General features: G+C 36.6%; 1 protein-coding gene across 2 annotated transcripts; it reads right to left on the reverse strand.

Annotated features, from left to right (window-relative positions):
• Nucleotides 1-265: 265 nt before the first annotated feature.
• On the reverse strand, nucleotides 266-15861 carry PRL (prolactin). 2 transcript variants are annotated; one of them, XM_033216367.1, is made up of 6 exons: nucleotides 15596-15861; nucleotides 9824-9948; nucleotides 7273-7448; nucleotides 5468-5575; nucleotides 3078-3257; nucleotides 266-614 (listed from the first exon to the last, which is right to left on the reverse strand). In XM_033216367.1, exons 2-6 carry the CDS (start codon nucleotides 9849-9851, stop codon nucleotides 423-425), a joined length of 684 nt encoding a protein of 227 aa, XP_033072258.1. In that variant the 5' UTR covers nucleotides 9852-9948; nucleotides 15596-15861; the 3' UTR covers nucleotides 266-422. The 2 variants fall into 2 exon arrangements, with proteins under 2 accessions (XP_033072258.1, XP_033072257.1); XM_033216366.1 differs by having other exon boundaries at nucleotides 7273-7451.
• Between the last annotated feature and the right edge of the window lie 400 nt (nucleotides 15862-16261).

Raw genomic sequence — 16261 nt, forward strand, 5'->3', positions numbered from 1 at the left:
ACAGAACAGGCCTGCTTTCATAAAGAACCCCGAGAATTCAATCTTCTTTGTAGAATGACTGCATGATTAACAATCTAACTCGAAGATTCTAATCACTTGACCCACAGTAATCTACTGTGATTTTAAAGTAAGCTGTTAATTGTCTTATGTGCAAGGCTAGATTCTGTTTTTTGTGACACATTCTGATAAGAACTTCTCAATGGGAGTGATAGATTTTCTTTGGATTTTCTATTAAATGAAGTGAAGAAACTTTGACAAATCGGCATTTTAGATGTTGATGTCTCTAAGGAGTCAGTTTTTATTTTTTAAGAGGAGACTTGTTACACCCAAGCATGCATTCAAAAGAGATAAAACTAAAAGAAGCTTGCAATGGGATGGATCATTAAGGACCTTCTCAGAAATAGATGAAATGGATGTGGGCTTTAGCAGTTGTTGTTGTGGATGATTCGGCACTTCAGGAGCTTGAGATAATTGTCGATCTTATGTGAATCCCTGCGTAGGCAGTGGAGCAGGTTATAATAAGCAGAAAGGCGAGACTCTTCATCAGCCATCTGCAGGGATGGAAGTCCCGACCAGACAGGGTAGATCTCATTTTCTTTGGTTTCAGGATGAACCTAATCACAAAAAAACAGTGACTTATTCTTCATATTATTAGCATTTGTATGTCCTTGTTCTTTCTAACTGTTGGATTAAGAATTGAGAATGAGATATGAATGTAAAGTTTTAGACAAAGGCAATGATGTTTGTATATCTGGGCCAGTGTATCAGAAACCTATTCATCTAAAAACTAGAAGCAGAATACACGTTTAGGTTTTCTGACGTCTATGTGATCACAGATGAAGTATGTTTTTGCAGGAGTAGACAGATGAAGAACTGGAAAGGTACTATGTAAATATCGACAAAGATTTGACCAAGAGACAATGGAGTAGCTCGCTTCGGTGCTCTCACTCGAGGAACTATTTCATTTCCCCATTTCCCCAGTCTTGTCCCTGATGTATCCTTTGTGCTTTATTCTTCCTGACATCCTTTATTTTCTTCCTGCTTTGAACTCAATCTATTCCCTATCTAGTGTATGTTCCAAAAACTTTAAAAAAGATGTACTTGTACTTGATGCTTTGGGGTACAGATAATTTAGTGATGATCATGACTAAGAAAAGCTGCTAAGCAGTCAGGAGATTTTCATTTCCTCAAATTTCTAGGGGAAACAATTGCTTTCTTTTGAGGTCCCTGGGCTGGGAGGTGCTGGGAAAAGCACCTACAAGAAAGGGGTACAGGCCGGGCAGGGTGGTTTACTCTGGTTCACGCACTTTGGGAGGCTTGAGGTCAGGAGTTCAAGAACAGCCTGGCCAACATGGTGAAACCCCATCTCTACAAAAAAAACACAAAAATTAGCGAAGCCTATTGGTGCACACCTGTTGTCCCCGCTACTTGGGAGGCTGAGGCATGAGGATCGCTTGAACCCGGGAGACAGAGATTGCAATGATCAAGCCACTGCACTCCAGCATGGGTGACACAGTGAGACCTTGTCTAAAAAAAACAAAAGGTCAGGGGGTTGCTGGCAGCAACCCTTCAGTGGTGAGGGCTGTGTGGTAGGGTTGGGGGCATGGCTGTGATAACAAAAGGAGGCTGAACAGCACAACAGAGGGCATGCTATGTTTCTTCACACTCTGTAAGCCTTTGCAAACCAGGAAAGCCCAGAGTTCTTAGAGACCAAGTAACCATTTTAGCAACTTTAGGGATGTCAGCTAGTTTGGAGAGCTATTAGGTATAAATCTGGATGTAGACACGGATCTACTAAACCTTTTTCTACAGAGTGAGAATATTTTTCAAATCTGGGATTCCCTGTTGGAATTAAAGTGTGTGTGTGTGTGCACGCCTGTGTGTGTGTGCATGTGTGTGTGTGTATTCATTGACTGGCTTTATGTTTTTAGTTTTAATTTTTGGTACTTGAGCCCTAAGACAAAATTTACTGTGTAAGGGATAATGATATGAACAAGAATAAATAAATAAGTGGTAGAGAAAAAAGAACAGAAAATGGAGTACTATAGAACAAATTAGTGACCTCAGAAATTAGGTTTACAGTAATCATACATTCCAAGGTTAATATGTACTTTGTGTTTGTTTTAGATATATTTTCTCCCATGAAAATAACAAAAATGATACATGATAACATGTACTTAGTACACAAAAAGAGAAATACAAAATTGTTCCTGTTATTATTCCTATAATCATATATTTTTCTTTAGATGGTACATTATCCCTGAAAACCTCAGAAGCTGTTTAGGTATTATCTCACTAATGTTGAAATTATCCCATCTGAATGGAGATATCTACTGCAAATACTAACACAATCTAAATATGACAGATTATTTGGGGAAGATTAAGTACAATGACATGAGTTTTGATTTTGGAGTCCCAAGAAAAAACAAAATTTAGAATGAGGCAACTTTCTATAAATTACAAAACAAAGACATTCCAGAAAAGATATATCCCCTTCTTTTGTGGCTCCCTGCCATCTAGTGCTTGTGGGATCCCCTGAAATCAATGCAACCTGTGTGCACTGATGTCATTGTCTTGTCATGTTAATATCTGCTCCTCCCTGACAAGTCTGTGCAGCAGATCGGGGTGAGTGGCTGAGGGCCCATCTAATCTGATTTTGGTTTTCTTCTTTCTCCCTTCCCACTCTCATCCTCTGGTAAGGGGAGAAAAGAGAAAGCATCTGACCAGAATTTTCAATAGTGGGTGTCCTGGGATACTCTGCAGAAAACATGTATCTTGCAGATTCTATTCTCTAGTTTTCTCTCCCTTGAAAACACGTAACTTCCTGTCCTCAGGAAGGGGCAAGTCTTTTGTGGTTTTGCATATAGAGTAGGGAAAGTGACATTCGTCAAATAGCATTCTAAGATTCATTTACATTAGAATCTATGACTATGAACGACTAGGCTCTTGCTTTATTTAATAGCGGTCTAGCATATGGAATGCTGAAATTTTCTTCTTTCAAAGGGAAATATTTCTTATCACAGAGGTCACCGCTTATATTAATGAGAAAAACAAAGAAGCACCAGGAGGCTACTCACCTGGCTGACTATCAGCTCCATGCCCTCTAGAAGCCGTTTGGTTTGCTCCTCAATCTCTACGGCTTTGGATAAGATAGCCTCCGGGGCTTCTTGCATACCACGTACCTCTGTGACTAGATGATACAGGGGCTCATTCCAGGATCGCAAAATGCTGACTATCAGGCTCAGAAAGTCTTTTTGCTACGAAACCATATAGAATAATTGCATTAAAATAGGTAAAATACAATGGGGTTAGTTACATGTGATTTTTGCTTAGACAGGCTGGACGAAAATATCTCTTTTTATTTCTATGTGTAGGTATATTTTTCTTTAGGTGATAGAAGTTTAGAAATGTAAAATTTAAACTATTGGCCTAAACTTTGCTAAAATTAAAAAAAAAAGTCTGGCTTATTTCAATAACCACTTTTTCTAATGAGAGTTCTAATTGATAAAATGAAGAATTTTGTCTTTCCTCTGAAATTCTACCATCTGTCCACTTAGCAAGATCTTTTGTATTTGATTGATTTGCTTGTCCTTGGGGAGAAACTAAAGTTTTGCCGGAACTCAGTAGGTGCCCAGAGTATCTGACTTGTGAGAAATATATTCCACTGGGGTCCATGTCAAGGGGCCCAAATCACGCTCATCCAAGCATTCATTCATACTAATGAATCAAATTGTTCATCGAACTATTCATAATTTTTGATTTGTAGTTTTATTTGGGGATCCTAGAACGAAGAGACAATGAAGGTGACATGGAATTCATCAACATGCTTTCCTTGATCTATGCAACCCCTGCCCCATGCTGCTGGCAGAGCAGTCTGTTCTCTTGGCTTATGCAGGTGAGTAAGATGGAACCAATGTTATCTTGAATAACCATGGAATTCACAATGGAGTTCTGGCTGCCTAGTTTTTGCTTACTACCAGGATCGTGTAGGAGACTCCAAGTAGCTGATTATCTCTGATGTAAAATGCTTACTTTGTAGAAGTACGTGAACTAGTCTAGTGGTAACAAAAAGAATAAAGAAGAAATAAATGGACATTGCAATGGAAACATGTATGAGGATATGAAAGAAAGGAGCTATAAAGAGGTACAGGCCATAAAGTGAGTATCAGTGTAGTTTTTCTAGGAGCATTGCAACACAATGATTAAGAGTAAGGGTTTTGAATTGAATGAAGCCCAGGTTCACTGCTTATTAGCCATGTGACTGGTATAAATTCCATAGCCTTTCTGAGCCTCAGTTTCCTTATCTCAGTAAGTGTAATAACAGTACCTCATGTTATAGGATTTTTATGAGGATTAAATACAGTAATGCCCATAAAGTGCCTGGCAATGTAGTACAATTTAAGCATTCCTAATTTAAAAATCTGAAATCTGAAATACTCCAATGAGCATTTTATTTTTTTAGCATCATGTAGGTGTTCAAAAAACTTAGGATTCTGGAGTATTTGGGATTTCTGATTAGTGATAACTCAACCTGTAGATCTCAATAAATATTTCCTCTTCCTCCTCCTTCTCCCCTTTCTCTTTCTCCTCCTTCTCTTATTATCATAATTATTATTAATGAACATAGCAGACAGAAATGTTGGTGCCATTCCTAAAATTGTAAATGGAGAATACATTGAATTTGTAGGGGGCATGTATATAAAGATGTTTGTTTTAAATCATGTTAAGGCTGTGATTATGGTAGACAACCAAAAGGGAGAAATTACAGCAACAGAAGATTGAAGCTGAGATACATGATTGGGGCTGATACACAGACTTGGTAGTCATTAGAACAGTGGCAATTGTTGTAGCTGTGAAAAGCAAAATATTATGTTTTACAGGATCTGTTTTTTGTGTGTGTGTGTGTGAGGGGAGTGGTGACTTTTAACTAAGAAGTAAGAGAGGGCAGAAGAGTCAGTGAAGAATGAAAAAGTAGGTGTCAGAGAAGCAGAAATAGAACCAGAGTAGAGTCTTGAAAGTCCAGAAAAGATGGCTCCAATAGTGCAGGGGTCAGTAATGTAGCATGCTGTTGATATAGGAGTCACGAGTAACATGTAATAAATACAACTGCATTTGTTTTTCTTACATATGCATAAATGTATATTTACCCACAGAAGTTGAATTCAGTTCAAACTTTCATATAGTATATATACAATCCTAGCAACAAGGCATTGGTTAAAATAATTTTATCTGCAAGGACAATGTACGGATCTGCTATTTAGATTGCCGCTACCATCTTTACTTAGCATTTGATTTGACTCATATTTCATCAACCACATAATGTAATTTTTCGATTTCTTATTCTTCCTATATTTTTCTCTGCGTGTACAATTACCACTGTATTACAGCACCTCTAATAACCTATCACCATGATAATACGGTGTACTGCCTTGGTTGTTTTGGTGCAAAGCCTGGATGAAGGACTCACATTGATCTGTTGGGCTTGCTCCTTGTCTTCAGGGGTGGGAAGGGAAGAAGTGTGGCAGCTGTTGATGGTCCTGGTAATGAATCCCCGGCCATGGGTATACCGTTTATCCTGGAAATGATGAGACGAATTCAATTAGTTGGGGTTGTTTGGGCATTGAATAAATGAATCCATTACCAGAATACTAATACATTTGACAGATGTGTAATTTTTAAAAATTAGAGCTACATAAAAATGAAAACTAAAGAATTAAGAAAGTAACCCTTTTGCCTACTTCTCCCCCATTATCTCTGTAAACTCATTTTTTCATCTAGCTTTCATAAATCTCAATCTTTCCCTTCTTTGCAATTCCCTTGTTGTTTACTTTTACCATTCACACAAATCACACAAGTTACTATTTGGAAAGCAAATGCTAAAAATACCAAAAATATGAAACAATACATTTTGTATTGAGAATCATCTTTCTTCAGCATTTGAGCCAAATGACATAGTGCAAATGTATTTACATGTATTCACTTAATCTCTTATTTACTGTGGGCCTAAACTGATAGACTTCTCTTAATAGGCATTATAAAATTATAACTTTTCTCTAAAAAGTTTCTCAGAGTCCACACACCTGTACCTTACTAAGTTCATGATAGACATGGAATACAACTTTTTTTTTATTATGACAAAATAAGTCAGAAACACAGGGCACACAATTTTAGGAAATATAAACAATGGACTGAGGATAAGAGCAAAATAAAAAATGAGCTAACAAATTGACAGGAAAGACTAGTCTTTAGCAAAACTTATAAAAGTCCAAAGGAATTACTAGGAAGATTTGGAAGACAAAAGATGGCCAGTCAAAAATGGAGGATGAAAGAGAAATCAGAGAGTAAAAATAATTTTATAAATGTACATTTATTCTCTATGGAGGCCCCTGATTTATTAAAGCAGTAATCTATTGTCTGCTCCTTGATTGACCTAGAAGAGTTAACCTATGATTTCCAAAATAGGTTATTCAGACATAGAGTACATATTTCTGAAAAAGAAAAGAAAGAGGGGGAGGAAGGAAGGAAGGAAGGAAGGAAGGAAGGAAGGAAAGAAGGAAGGACGGAAGGAAAGAAGGAAGGAAGGAAAGAAGGAAGGAAGGAAGGAGGAAGGGAACTAGGGAGGGAGGGAAGTAAGGAAGGGGAAGGGAAGGGAGGAAGGAAGGAATGAGGGAAGGAAGGAAGGGAGGAAAAGAAAGAAAAAAGCACTGGTTTCCAATTCTAAACTAGCCCTTTATTGTAATTATAAACCCATACAATGAAAATCCCAGAAAAATGATTTCTAGCATTTTGGGGTTTTTGAAGTTATTAATTGTTTATTTTCTCCAGCATGGATTCAGCTCAGTTTAACTCTATTCAATCCACCCAATTTGCTGCAGTGCAGTTCTTCATTATTGGATATCTATTCTGTGCTAAGTGAAGAATGCCTGTGGAGTCTGACCCCTACATTCAAGAATAAGAAATCAACACTCTTCCTTCTCCTCAGCCCCAGCTAAGCATGCTTTAGGTCAGGTGTTTAAATTTTGTTTATTTTTTAAAAATAAAGTGAATTAAAGAAAAAATTTAAAAGTCATTACATTCTTTGAGAATCTTTGCGATTTCATGGCACTGTCCCTTTCTTCTTGTTCCACATCTTATGAGCTGGTGTCTTCTTTCACATGTTGAAGTGTAACATTTGAAATTTGGCTTGGGAGGTTTTCTAGGTTAACATGTAGTAGAGCCCAATAGATCATGGGAAGTCTCCTTCAGGGAGGAAGCCAGAAGCATGGTACTTACGAATTCGCTGAACATTTCTGAGGAGAGGTTATGGATGTAGTGGGACAGGACGACTGCGCGGTCAAACAGGTCTCGAAGGGTCACCTGGCATCTGGCAGCCCCACCAGGACAGACGGGCAAGGGGGCCACGTTCTGGCACAGGAGCAGGTTTGACACCAGCAGCAGCAGGAGGGACCCTGCTTAAATAAGAATGCGAACCACTCTGAGATGATCTATTCCACGGAGGTTTTCAAAAGTAATCCTGCCGAGGAAAGCCTTATTGCTCCCCACTGCCCTGAGCTGCCTGATTTGGTACTGTAATGGCTGGGATGGGGGAAGAACTAATGCCTTCCACTGTGTAAATGTAGATATATATATATATAATTATGTTTGCACAGATATATAGTTTGAGAAGTGGGTTACTTCTGCATTTTTGTATGGTTCCCAGAAGTGCTTCTGTACTTTGCAAATATTTGGAGCTTAAATTAATTCTGAGCTAGGGTGTTCGGGTCATTCTCTTAAGATAGTTTAATGTCTTGTGAGTTTCTGCAGATTTTCCGCAGTCAGGCTGTCCAGGAGTTTGTCATTTTTTTTTAACTAGGTGTGTCTGATAATTTACATTTTAGACACTGATATAACAAAAACAGCACTGTTGATCCTTTCAATTTATCATCCTGCTTGATAAGAATAAACACATGATTGTTTGATTGCTAATACTGAGTATGAAGAGAATTCTGACATAAAAATAATGCTGTAGCTTAGATCTGCTAACTCACCGTAATAATCCCATGTATTTGTTTGACACTGCCAAAAGCATTAAATTTTTTTGTATATTTGAGCTTCATAATAACCTTGTGAGATACACTGGGCCTTTGTAATTATCAAATTATATTGATGAAACAGATGGCTTAGGGAAGTTAAATGATTTTTCCCCAAGTCGTATTATTAGTGGGTGAGAGAGGCATGATGCCAATACTGTGGTCTTTGCACATCGTCTTGTCACGTCACGTACACCTGTGGGCTCTCAGTCTGCATCTGTGTAATGGGGGCCGCATGAGTAGCTGTGATGGCTCAGTGTTTACGTAGGTTGTTGCCATCGCTTATAAAGAACAACAAGTTCTTTGCCTTTGATTGATTGCATCGCAACAGAGGCCCCAGAAAGCTTGATTTTTTCCACTTTTCCTGCTCTAATTACAAAACACTCTGATCATTGTCGAAGGTTTTCAAAGCTTTGCCATCAATTTGCTATCTCAGCAAATGGACAGTTACAGTCCTGTAACATATCAATAACTTATACTTTCAAAAGGAAAGAAATGATATATAGCTACCAAATTTAAATCACTTGTTAACTTCAGTGACACTACCCCAAAAGAATGCCCAATATAAAACCGTGTTTATCACAAAACTTAAGTCCGTCAAAACCTTTAATAAATGCAATCGGAAATATCCAAGATAAAACTACGCAAATGCTAAAGATTAGTTTGTGAAAAAGTACCTAAACCTAAACACTTAAAAATACCTGAAAAATTGTTTAGTGTAGGAAGTGACCTTTTAGTTGTAAAATAAAATTTTTGTTTGAGATGATTCCTATTATAGACTTTTAATTTTTCAAAAACATGATGCTTCCAAAAAGTTTATTTTATGCATACTATAATCATATGATGAAACCAAATGTATATTTTATCTGTATGTGTAAATAAAATGTGCTTTGTGGATACAGAAATTGGAATAGCAGGTCTAGGAAATTCACAACTGGATAGATGTTCTGTATCTCTGAGTACATTTATCTGCACATTTAGCATGGAAGGGATTTTTAAAGCCCAAGATGAGATAAAATAGACACATGCTTTTGTTCTTCATTTCATTAGAAACAAATTTTGTGGTTGTTACTAATTTATTTTCCTTGCAAATGTCAACCAAGAAAGTAAAGGTGATTAGTTATTACTAGGCAGCCTGTTTTTCCTTTTGAAATGTCATTTGGCTTGAACCAAATTGACAAAGAATAGAAAAGACAATTCTGCTATTAGTGTCTATTTTATGGCTTCACAATTGAAAGTTTCATCAGGTTGATTTGAGTTGGCCAATCCACATTAGAGGCCTGATAACCAGAAAATGTTACTTTGTCCCTTTGAGAGTTGTGGCAAATTGGACCCATAGACTCTTTGAGTCTTATTCTAGTCCAGAGTTTCTCAATCTTGATATTATTGGCATTTTGAGTTGAATAATTTCTTGTTCTGGGGGCTGTCCCGTGCATTGAAGGATGTTTAGTAGCATCCCTGATCTCTACCCATTAGATACCAATAGCACTTTTCCCTCACTTCCCCACCTCAGTTAAGACAACCCAAAACACCTCCTAACGTTGCCAAATGCCTCTGGGAGAAGAGAGGATTTCCCTGTTTGAGAACCATTGTTCTGTTCTATGGTGCCCTTGTATAATTGCTTCCTAGAGCAATCATTAGATTGCACTTCTAAACATTGTAAGCCTGCAACCTCTTATTAGTTAAAATTTCACATTAATCCCCCCCACAGGAGTGTTGATACAACCAACAACCCAGTGAGTTGTCACACATACCTTTCCATGGCGATCCTTTGATGTTCATGTTGGTGATCGTTGCGGGAAACACACTTCACCAGAGGAGATCCGGAAGTCTTACGGTTTTCTCTTTCCCAGATCTTGGCTTTATAAACCTTTGACATCTTCATGAATATAATGAATCAGGCATTCGTTTCCCTTTTCCTGGTTATCTATTTCCGTCACTGAGATTACCCCCATAATTTCAAACATCAAATGGTATTTTATTTCTTATTCATATTCAGGAAGACATATTGGCCAGAAATGAACATTCTAGGAAGGACTTTGATTAATTAGGCCAAAAGGAAATGAGAGAGATGATGAAGGTGAGATCTGAGACTAGTTTGGTTTGGAGGATCTATAAAACTACAGAAGTCATTTACTTTAAAATTTATCTTGTTTCTCTACAGTTTGTTGAATATATAGGATTATATTTCGCTGAAGTAACAGTCTCACGTATTGTCAGTTATCAAGTTTCTTCCTCAAGATTGCTAGGTAAAGATTTAAACATTTTTACACTAAATACCAAGAGATATAGAATAAGGATTGAGAAATCAGAATTTTCAGTCCCTTGTTACACTGTCATTAAATTTCCCTCATTTTGTTTCTTTTTACATTTTGTCTTTTAAAAAATACATTTTCTCTTTTTAAAAATAGCATATCTGTATGGTACTTTCAATGTACATCTTCATCTGTTTATTTCTTTTGATTTTAACATATGTGTTAAGTGGTATTATTCTCTCCAGTTTACAGATGAAGAAACAGAAGCCTGGAGAGACTAAAGGTCAAGAATACGAAAGAAGTAGTTCAGTGCAAAAGTAATTGCGGTTTTGGGCTTTACTTTTAAATGGTAAAAACTGCAATCACTTTTGCACCAACCTAATAATTCTACAGTTGAGTTAAATGAAGGAACAATTATTACTTCATGGAAAATCAGGAGTCATGTGAGGAAGGCTGGGAAATGAATTCTCTTGTAAACATCCTGTGGACCCACTTCTAAGACAACAAGCTATAACCCCTGATTTAAGAGTTTATTTTGGGGAAGTGATACAGTAGTTTTCCAGGGCAAACACACACGTGCGTGCGCACACACACACACACACACACAAACACTCTTACACCCATCATCCTGTTATACCATGTAATAAACTGAAATTCTAGCCAGTAATTTCCACTCTTTTCAAGGATAGGAGTGTGTAAACTGTTATTAACTTATGATCTCTCTACCTTCTCTGACCCTGAGCCACTCTGGGGTTAAGGTGACAAAAATTCATCTTTCATGGGCTTAAAAATTCCATTCACCTTTTGAAAATTTCCTGAATGAAATGATTATAATGAATAAGAACTAAGTTTTATTGATGACTTTCTCTAATTTTTAAGTCCATGCATCTAAAGCAGCCTGTGACCTTTAGTTTCAAATTTGCTGTCTCTTACAATAGACTGATGAATGAGGTAAATTAAAAAATAATCTTCCTATGGCATTTACTTTTTCCATAGTTCCTAGAGCCACATATGTGCTTTAGCAATTATCTGACTAAGTGCTCTTATGGGGACCTAGAAATCTTAACGAAGACTAACGTCTCTGAAAAACTATCTTCCTAATTGCCTTAGTTTAAGGCAATCCTGCATTTTGAATCATAAACATCAAATGTGATGATTCATAGACTCTCTCAATCTGAAAGCTGGGTCAGGATTCCATATATTCACATTAGGTATTCATTTTTTCCCTGGATGGCGGAAGTCTGAATTATTAAGAAAGCAGAGCTGTGTGGCAGAGAAATTTACATTATTCTATATTCTCCTCCTCTCCTATAAACTTAAGAGTAAGAAAATCTGTTACAAGAACTGACACTGACAACTTAATCTTAAAATTTAAAGGTGTTGCAACATTTGTAGATAGCCAGGATAAGAGCAATCTAAGAAAACCTAAGCTGTGTTTATTCAGTGGCAGTCAGTCGATTTATTTGACTGCAAAGAGGTACATGTTTCTCTGTAAAATTTATTGTGTGTTTCCTTGCTGCTCCACAGCCCCACATTTCCTGTGAATGGAATATTGTAATATATAAATAATGCAAAGACATATTTTATGCAAAAATCATAGTTGTCCTATTCTTTTAACTGCCGTGCATGTTATCCCCTTTCACCTTAATTTTTATGTGTGCTTTTTTGTCAGCCTTTCTCTTTATCAAACTGTGCCCTTAATTTAGAACAATAAAGAAGTTCAGTAAGAATCGCGTTGTATGTTTTAAAACTTTACAAAACTTCGTTTGCCATTTTTAGTCTGAGGTCTTGTGATGAAACTGGGGGCTGATGATTGATTTACGTCAAGTAGCTGAATAAATAGCTCAAATGATGCTAAAATTCCCATACTATGTTTAGTACCTGAAACTAATAAACAAGTTTGCCATCTTTTCTAAAGAACTCTAATTTTTAACATTAAGTAACATCAGATTGGTTTTTATTCCTAATTTGGAACAAAGGTTGTATTTTCTTCTGTTTATCTGTTTTTAAATTTGGAATAATTTTGTTTTTTCTTCTGTCATATATGAAGCAAAGTATATTTAAAATCCTTCACAGGTCGGGTGCGGTGGCTCACGCCTGTAGTCCTAGCACTTTGGGAGGCTGAGGCAGGCAGATTAAGAGATCAGGCAGTCTGACCAATATGGTGAAACCCCGTATCTACTAAAAATACAAAAATCAGCTGGGCGTGGTGGCAGGCACCCACCGAGTAGTCCCAGTTACTCAGGAGGCTGAGCAGGAGAATCACTTGAACCCAGGAGGCGGAGGTTGCAGTGAGCCATGATCGTACCACTGCACTCCACCCTGGGCTACAGAGTGAGACTCCATCTCAAAAAAACAAAACAAAAAATGTCTTCACATAACTTAAGAGGTGTCTACTGCAAGATATGCTAGGGGATATTAAAGAGTGAAAGAAATTAAGAGTTAAAAAAATCCTCAGAATAAATGTATCACAAAGATATTTCAATTTATATTAGTAGTGAATTGTCTTAAATAAAGTGAAATATGAAATGATTAAAGGTGTATTGTTTATGAATTGAAAAATTCTGAATAGTCATCTTCTAATGCTTGGACTAAAAAATTAAATAGTATGTGTGCTGTTTTCTGTATAAAATATTAGACAATGTAAAGGGCACATTGGAGAAAAGATCAATAGTGTTTTTTTTGAATGGCACTATTTTTAGAATAAGCAAAATGCAATGACTTAATTACATCTTACTATTTAGATTAATTTCATACATATTGTTGAATTGAATTTGGCCTAATGCTGCCCCATTTTCAGTAAACTGCAATCTAACTTAGTATGTAAACAAACTGCAACCTAAATTAAGAATATATTCTTGTAACAAGTAGCTGAATCTTGGACAATCTTAGCAGCTGAGCTTTCAGCCAATTACAGGCTACAAACTGCTCAGATATGTCCAAATAAGGCAAAGGAGGAGCTGTAATCAATGACACTATTTCTGTTTGTCATTTTATTTTTCTGTCTGTAAATACTGCCCGCCCACTTTGCAGGGAGGGGCTCTCTAAACCATTACTCATTTAGGGTGCTGCCTCATTCATTAATTGTCTCTTTGTTCATTTACACCCTACTAAAATCAATTTTTCTAAAGTTTTTTCTTTTAATAATAATAAGACATGCTTTTGTTTTCTTTTGGAAGTGTTCATGTTCAGTGTTTGTTTTTGCTAGGGCTTTGGAAATCATCAGTTTCCCTTAGTGACCCCAGAATGCAAGTTCTTAATCTCTTGTCAGTTCCTTGAGGGCATTTACTCCTTAAATAAGAAAACCATAGTGGAAGCATTTGGAAATTTCCCCTATAATTCTTTTTTTTTTTTTTAATTACTGCTATACCATTCATATCATCTGGTCTAGTTCTATGAGATCTCTATGAATTATATGTCACATGCTTGTTCTGAGTCATGTGTGCCTTGGGACAAATTTTAATGCCTGATATAAAATAATGCCAGATTTAAGGATGATGCATCCAGAGACTTCACAAATGTAAATCTCACTCTTTCAGAGTTATTTTTTTTTTTAGGCAAAATAATTAAATATTTAGCTGTATGCTAATCAGAAGTGAGGTGGATAACTTTCCTTGTGAAAGGTTCCTCACACTTTAATATTATGTGTATGGGCACAGGCACACACAATTCTTATCTGATGGAAAGTAGAGCTGAAGCATGCCTACTTCTAGCTAGGGATCAACTGGTCTATCTATCTATCTATCTATCACCTGTCTATCTGTTAATCATCTCTTATTATTATCTAATAGGAAATGGGACTCTCAGCCATGCTTACTTCCAGGGATAATTTTAAATTTTATAATTTAAAATTCTAATTAGCACAGACACCATCAAATAGAACAGAAAGCTATAGCAATAGATCAGGGTGCCTGAGGCCCCCTGAAATGATAGGCATTCATTTTTTTATTGTTTCATAGTGGTGACACTGTAGGGGTTGACCTATGCGAGGGGCTGGGGGAGTCTAGAGGAATCAGGGCACTTGGGAAGTCAGGGAGGTGGGTCTGTGCTGAGAAGCATTTTGATATTGTAACAACTCTTAGGGCCATGCATGTGCTGACACACTATCACCCCTAACTTCCTCCACTGCCAATTTTTTTGCCTATATTGAAAGATGCAAATTGAAAAGTAGAGCAGGCTCTTCAGAGAAAATGCTACCCTTCAAATCCAGCCTACATACCCTTTATCCTCCAATACATTTTTCTGTTAGAATTTGTCTAAAATATCTTAGCTGTGACATGTCTGCTTAGCTTTTTTTTCTTATTTATTCATTCATGTCTTATCAGTATAACCAAAGGAATTATTTTTTTAGGAAAGCTCCTTACCATTGCGGTTGATCTAGAAGAAAATGGACACATAAATAAGAATTAATTCTTTGATGGAGTGCTCTATTGTCCAACAGTAATTAAAACATGTATAATACTAGGCTTTTAAATGACATATGGGAATGTAGAAGTTCAAGGTGATGAAGAAGTCTTGTGGGAAAGGCAGGTCACAGAATCATGGATCTCACTAATTCTAATAAAATAAATGGAAAATAAGATTAAAAAGAAACTAAAAACACACTTATCAAAAGTGGAAGGAAGTATGAACATGTTCATTTTAAAAAATGGTTTATATCTGAGAATCAATAGATATAGTCAAGCTGATTTTTATCAGTTACGATTTCAACAGATGATGCAAAGTTCTGACTGTAACCCTTACAAAAATGGAAAACAGATTGTAAACCTTTTAAGTTGTCAGAAAAAGAAAATACACATACACACACACACACTCACACACCCAAAACACAAGACATTCCGTTTAACAGAAAATAGAAAAAAAAAGGATATGTAGGCAACAAAAATATGCAAGTAGGGGGCAGAATAAAATCAAGTATATTGAGATAAATCTACTTATTAAAAGAAGAAAATGACTCAGTTTCTCTAAAAATGGCAAATTCCAATTAAATGCTTATATACAAGTGACACATCTTGTAGGGGAGAAGAGATTCCTTTTCTTGCCCATAGATAAGTTCATGCCTGACAGTCCTATAACAAAAGACAGTAACAAAATAAAAACGTACAGATTTATTCAGTATAAATTTACATGAAAAAGAGCCTTCAGAAATGAAGAACCAAAGAAACAGAGAAATGTGTATTTTTATGCTTAAGGTTGATAAAAAGTGGACAGTCATGTAGAAATATAATTGTACAAAAAGGAGTATGATCTAAGATATTATAGGGAACTTACCAAAGCCTGTATGTCCCGATTCTTCTGGGTGTCTCTGTCTTTGAGGTTACTTCTGGAATGAAGGTTCTTATGAACTACTTTATAGAAACGTCAGAGGATTCTTTTATGGCCTGCTTCAGAGGAGAAGGGTGGGAAAAGCTCACAGAGTGAACTCCCTGTTTCTGCTGTTTTCTGAAATGCCAAGATGCCATATTTTGGGGTAGTGTGTTCTGAACCCCATCAATCTAAAAGAGTGGTTTTCAAAGGTCAAGTAGTTAGGTGGTGATTTTGCCTCCCAGAGACATTTGGCAATGTGTGAAGATGTTTATGACTGTCATAACTGGAAGTGCAGGTGCTGCTGGTATCTGGTGAGCAGAGACCAGACACGTTGCTAAACATCGTACAACACACAGAGCAGCTCTCAGAACAAAATATTATGCCATCCAAATGTCAGTAGTGCTGCTGTTGAAAAACCTAGATTAAAATGGAGTGTCTAAAAAAGTTAAAGTACCAAAATATCACATCAAGCAAATCAAATTGTTGGAGTAATAAATTTATTACTAGGCAAAAATGTTAAAGCAAAGTACAGTACTTTGTGATATTGTATTGACATGCAGTCAACAATGGAGATGAGACTGTCTATAGTCTTTTTGCATTCAATAATAGGATCAAAAATATTAAGCATGT

This window comes from Trachypithecus francoisi, unplaced genomic scaffold, assembly GCF_009764315.1.
Source record: "Trachypithecus francoisi isolate TF-2019V2 unplaced genomic scaffold, Tfra_2.0 Lachesis_group10, whole genome shotgun sequence".
Classification (NCBI taxonomy): Eukaryota; Metazoa; Chordata; class Mammalia; order Primates; family Cercopithecidae; genus Trachypithecus; species Trachypithecus francoisi.

What these genes read in the sequence shown, in the direction of transcription:
- PRL (XM_033216366.1), bottom strand. Translation starts at nt 9,851, where the DNA reads ATGAACATCAAAGGATCGCCATGGAAAG. An exon ending in AGCAAGCCCAACAGATCAAT is followed by an intron (nt 3,258 to 5,467) that starts GTGAGTCCTTCA and finishes ATGGTTTCGTAG; the next exon opens with CAAAAAGACTTTCTGAGCCT. An exon ending in TGGAGCTGATAGTCAGCCAG is followed by an intron (nt 615 to 3,077) that starts GTGAGTAGCCTC and finishes TTTTGTGATTAG; the next exon opens with GTTCATCCTGAAACCAAAGA.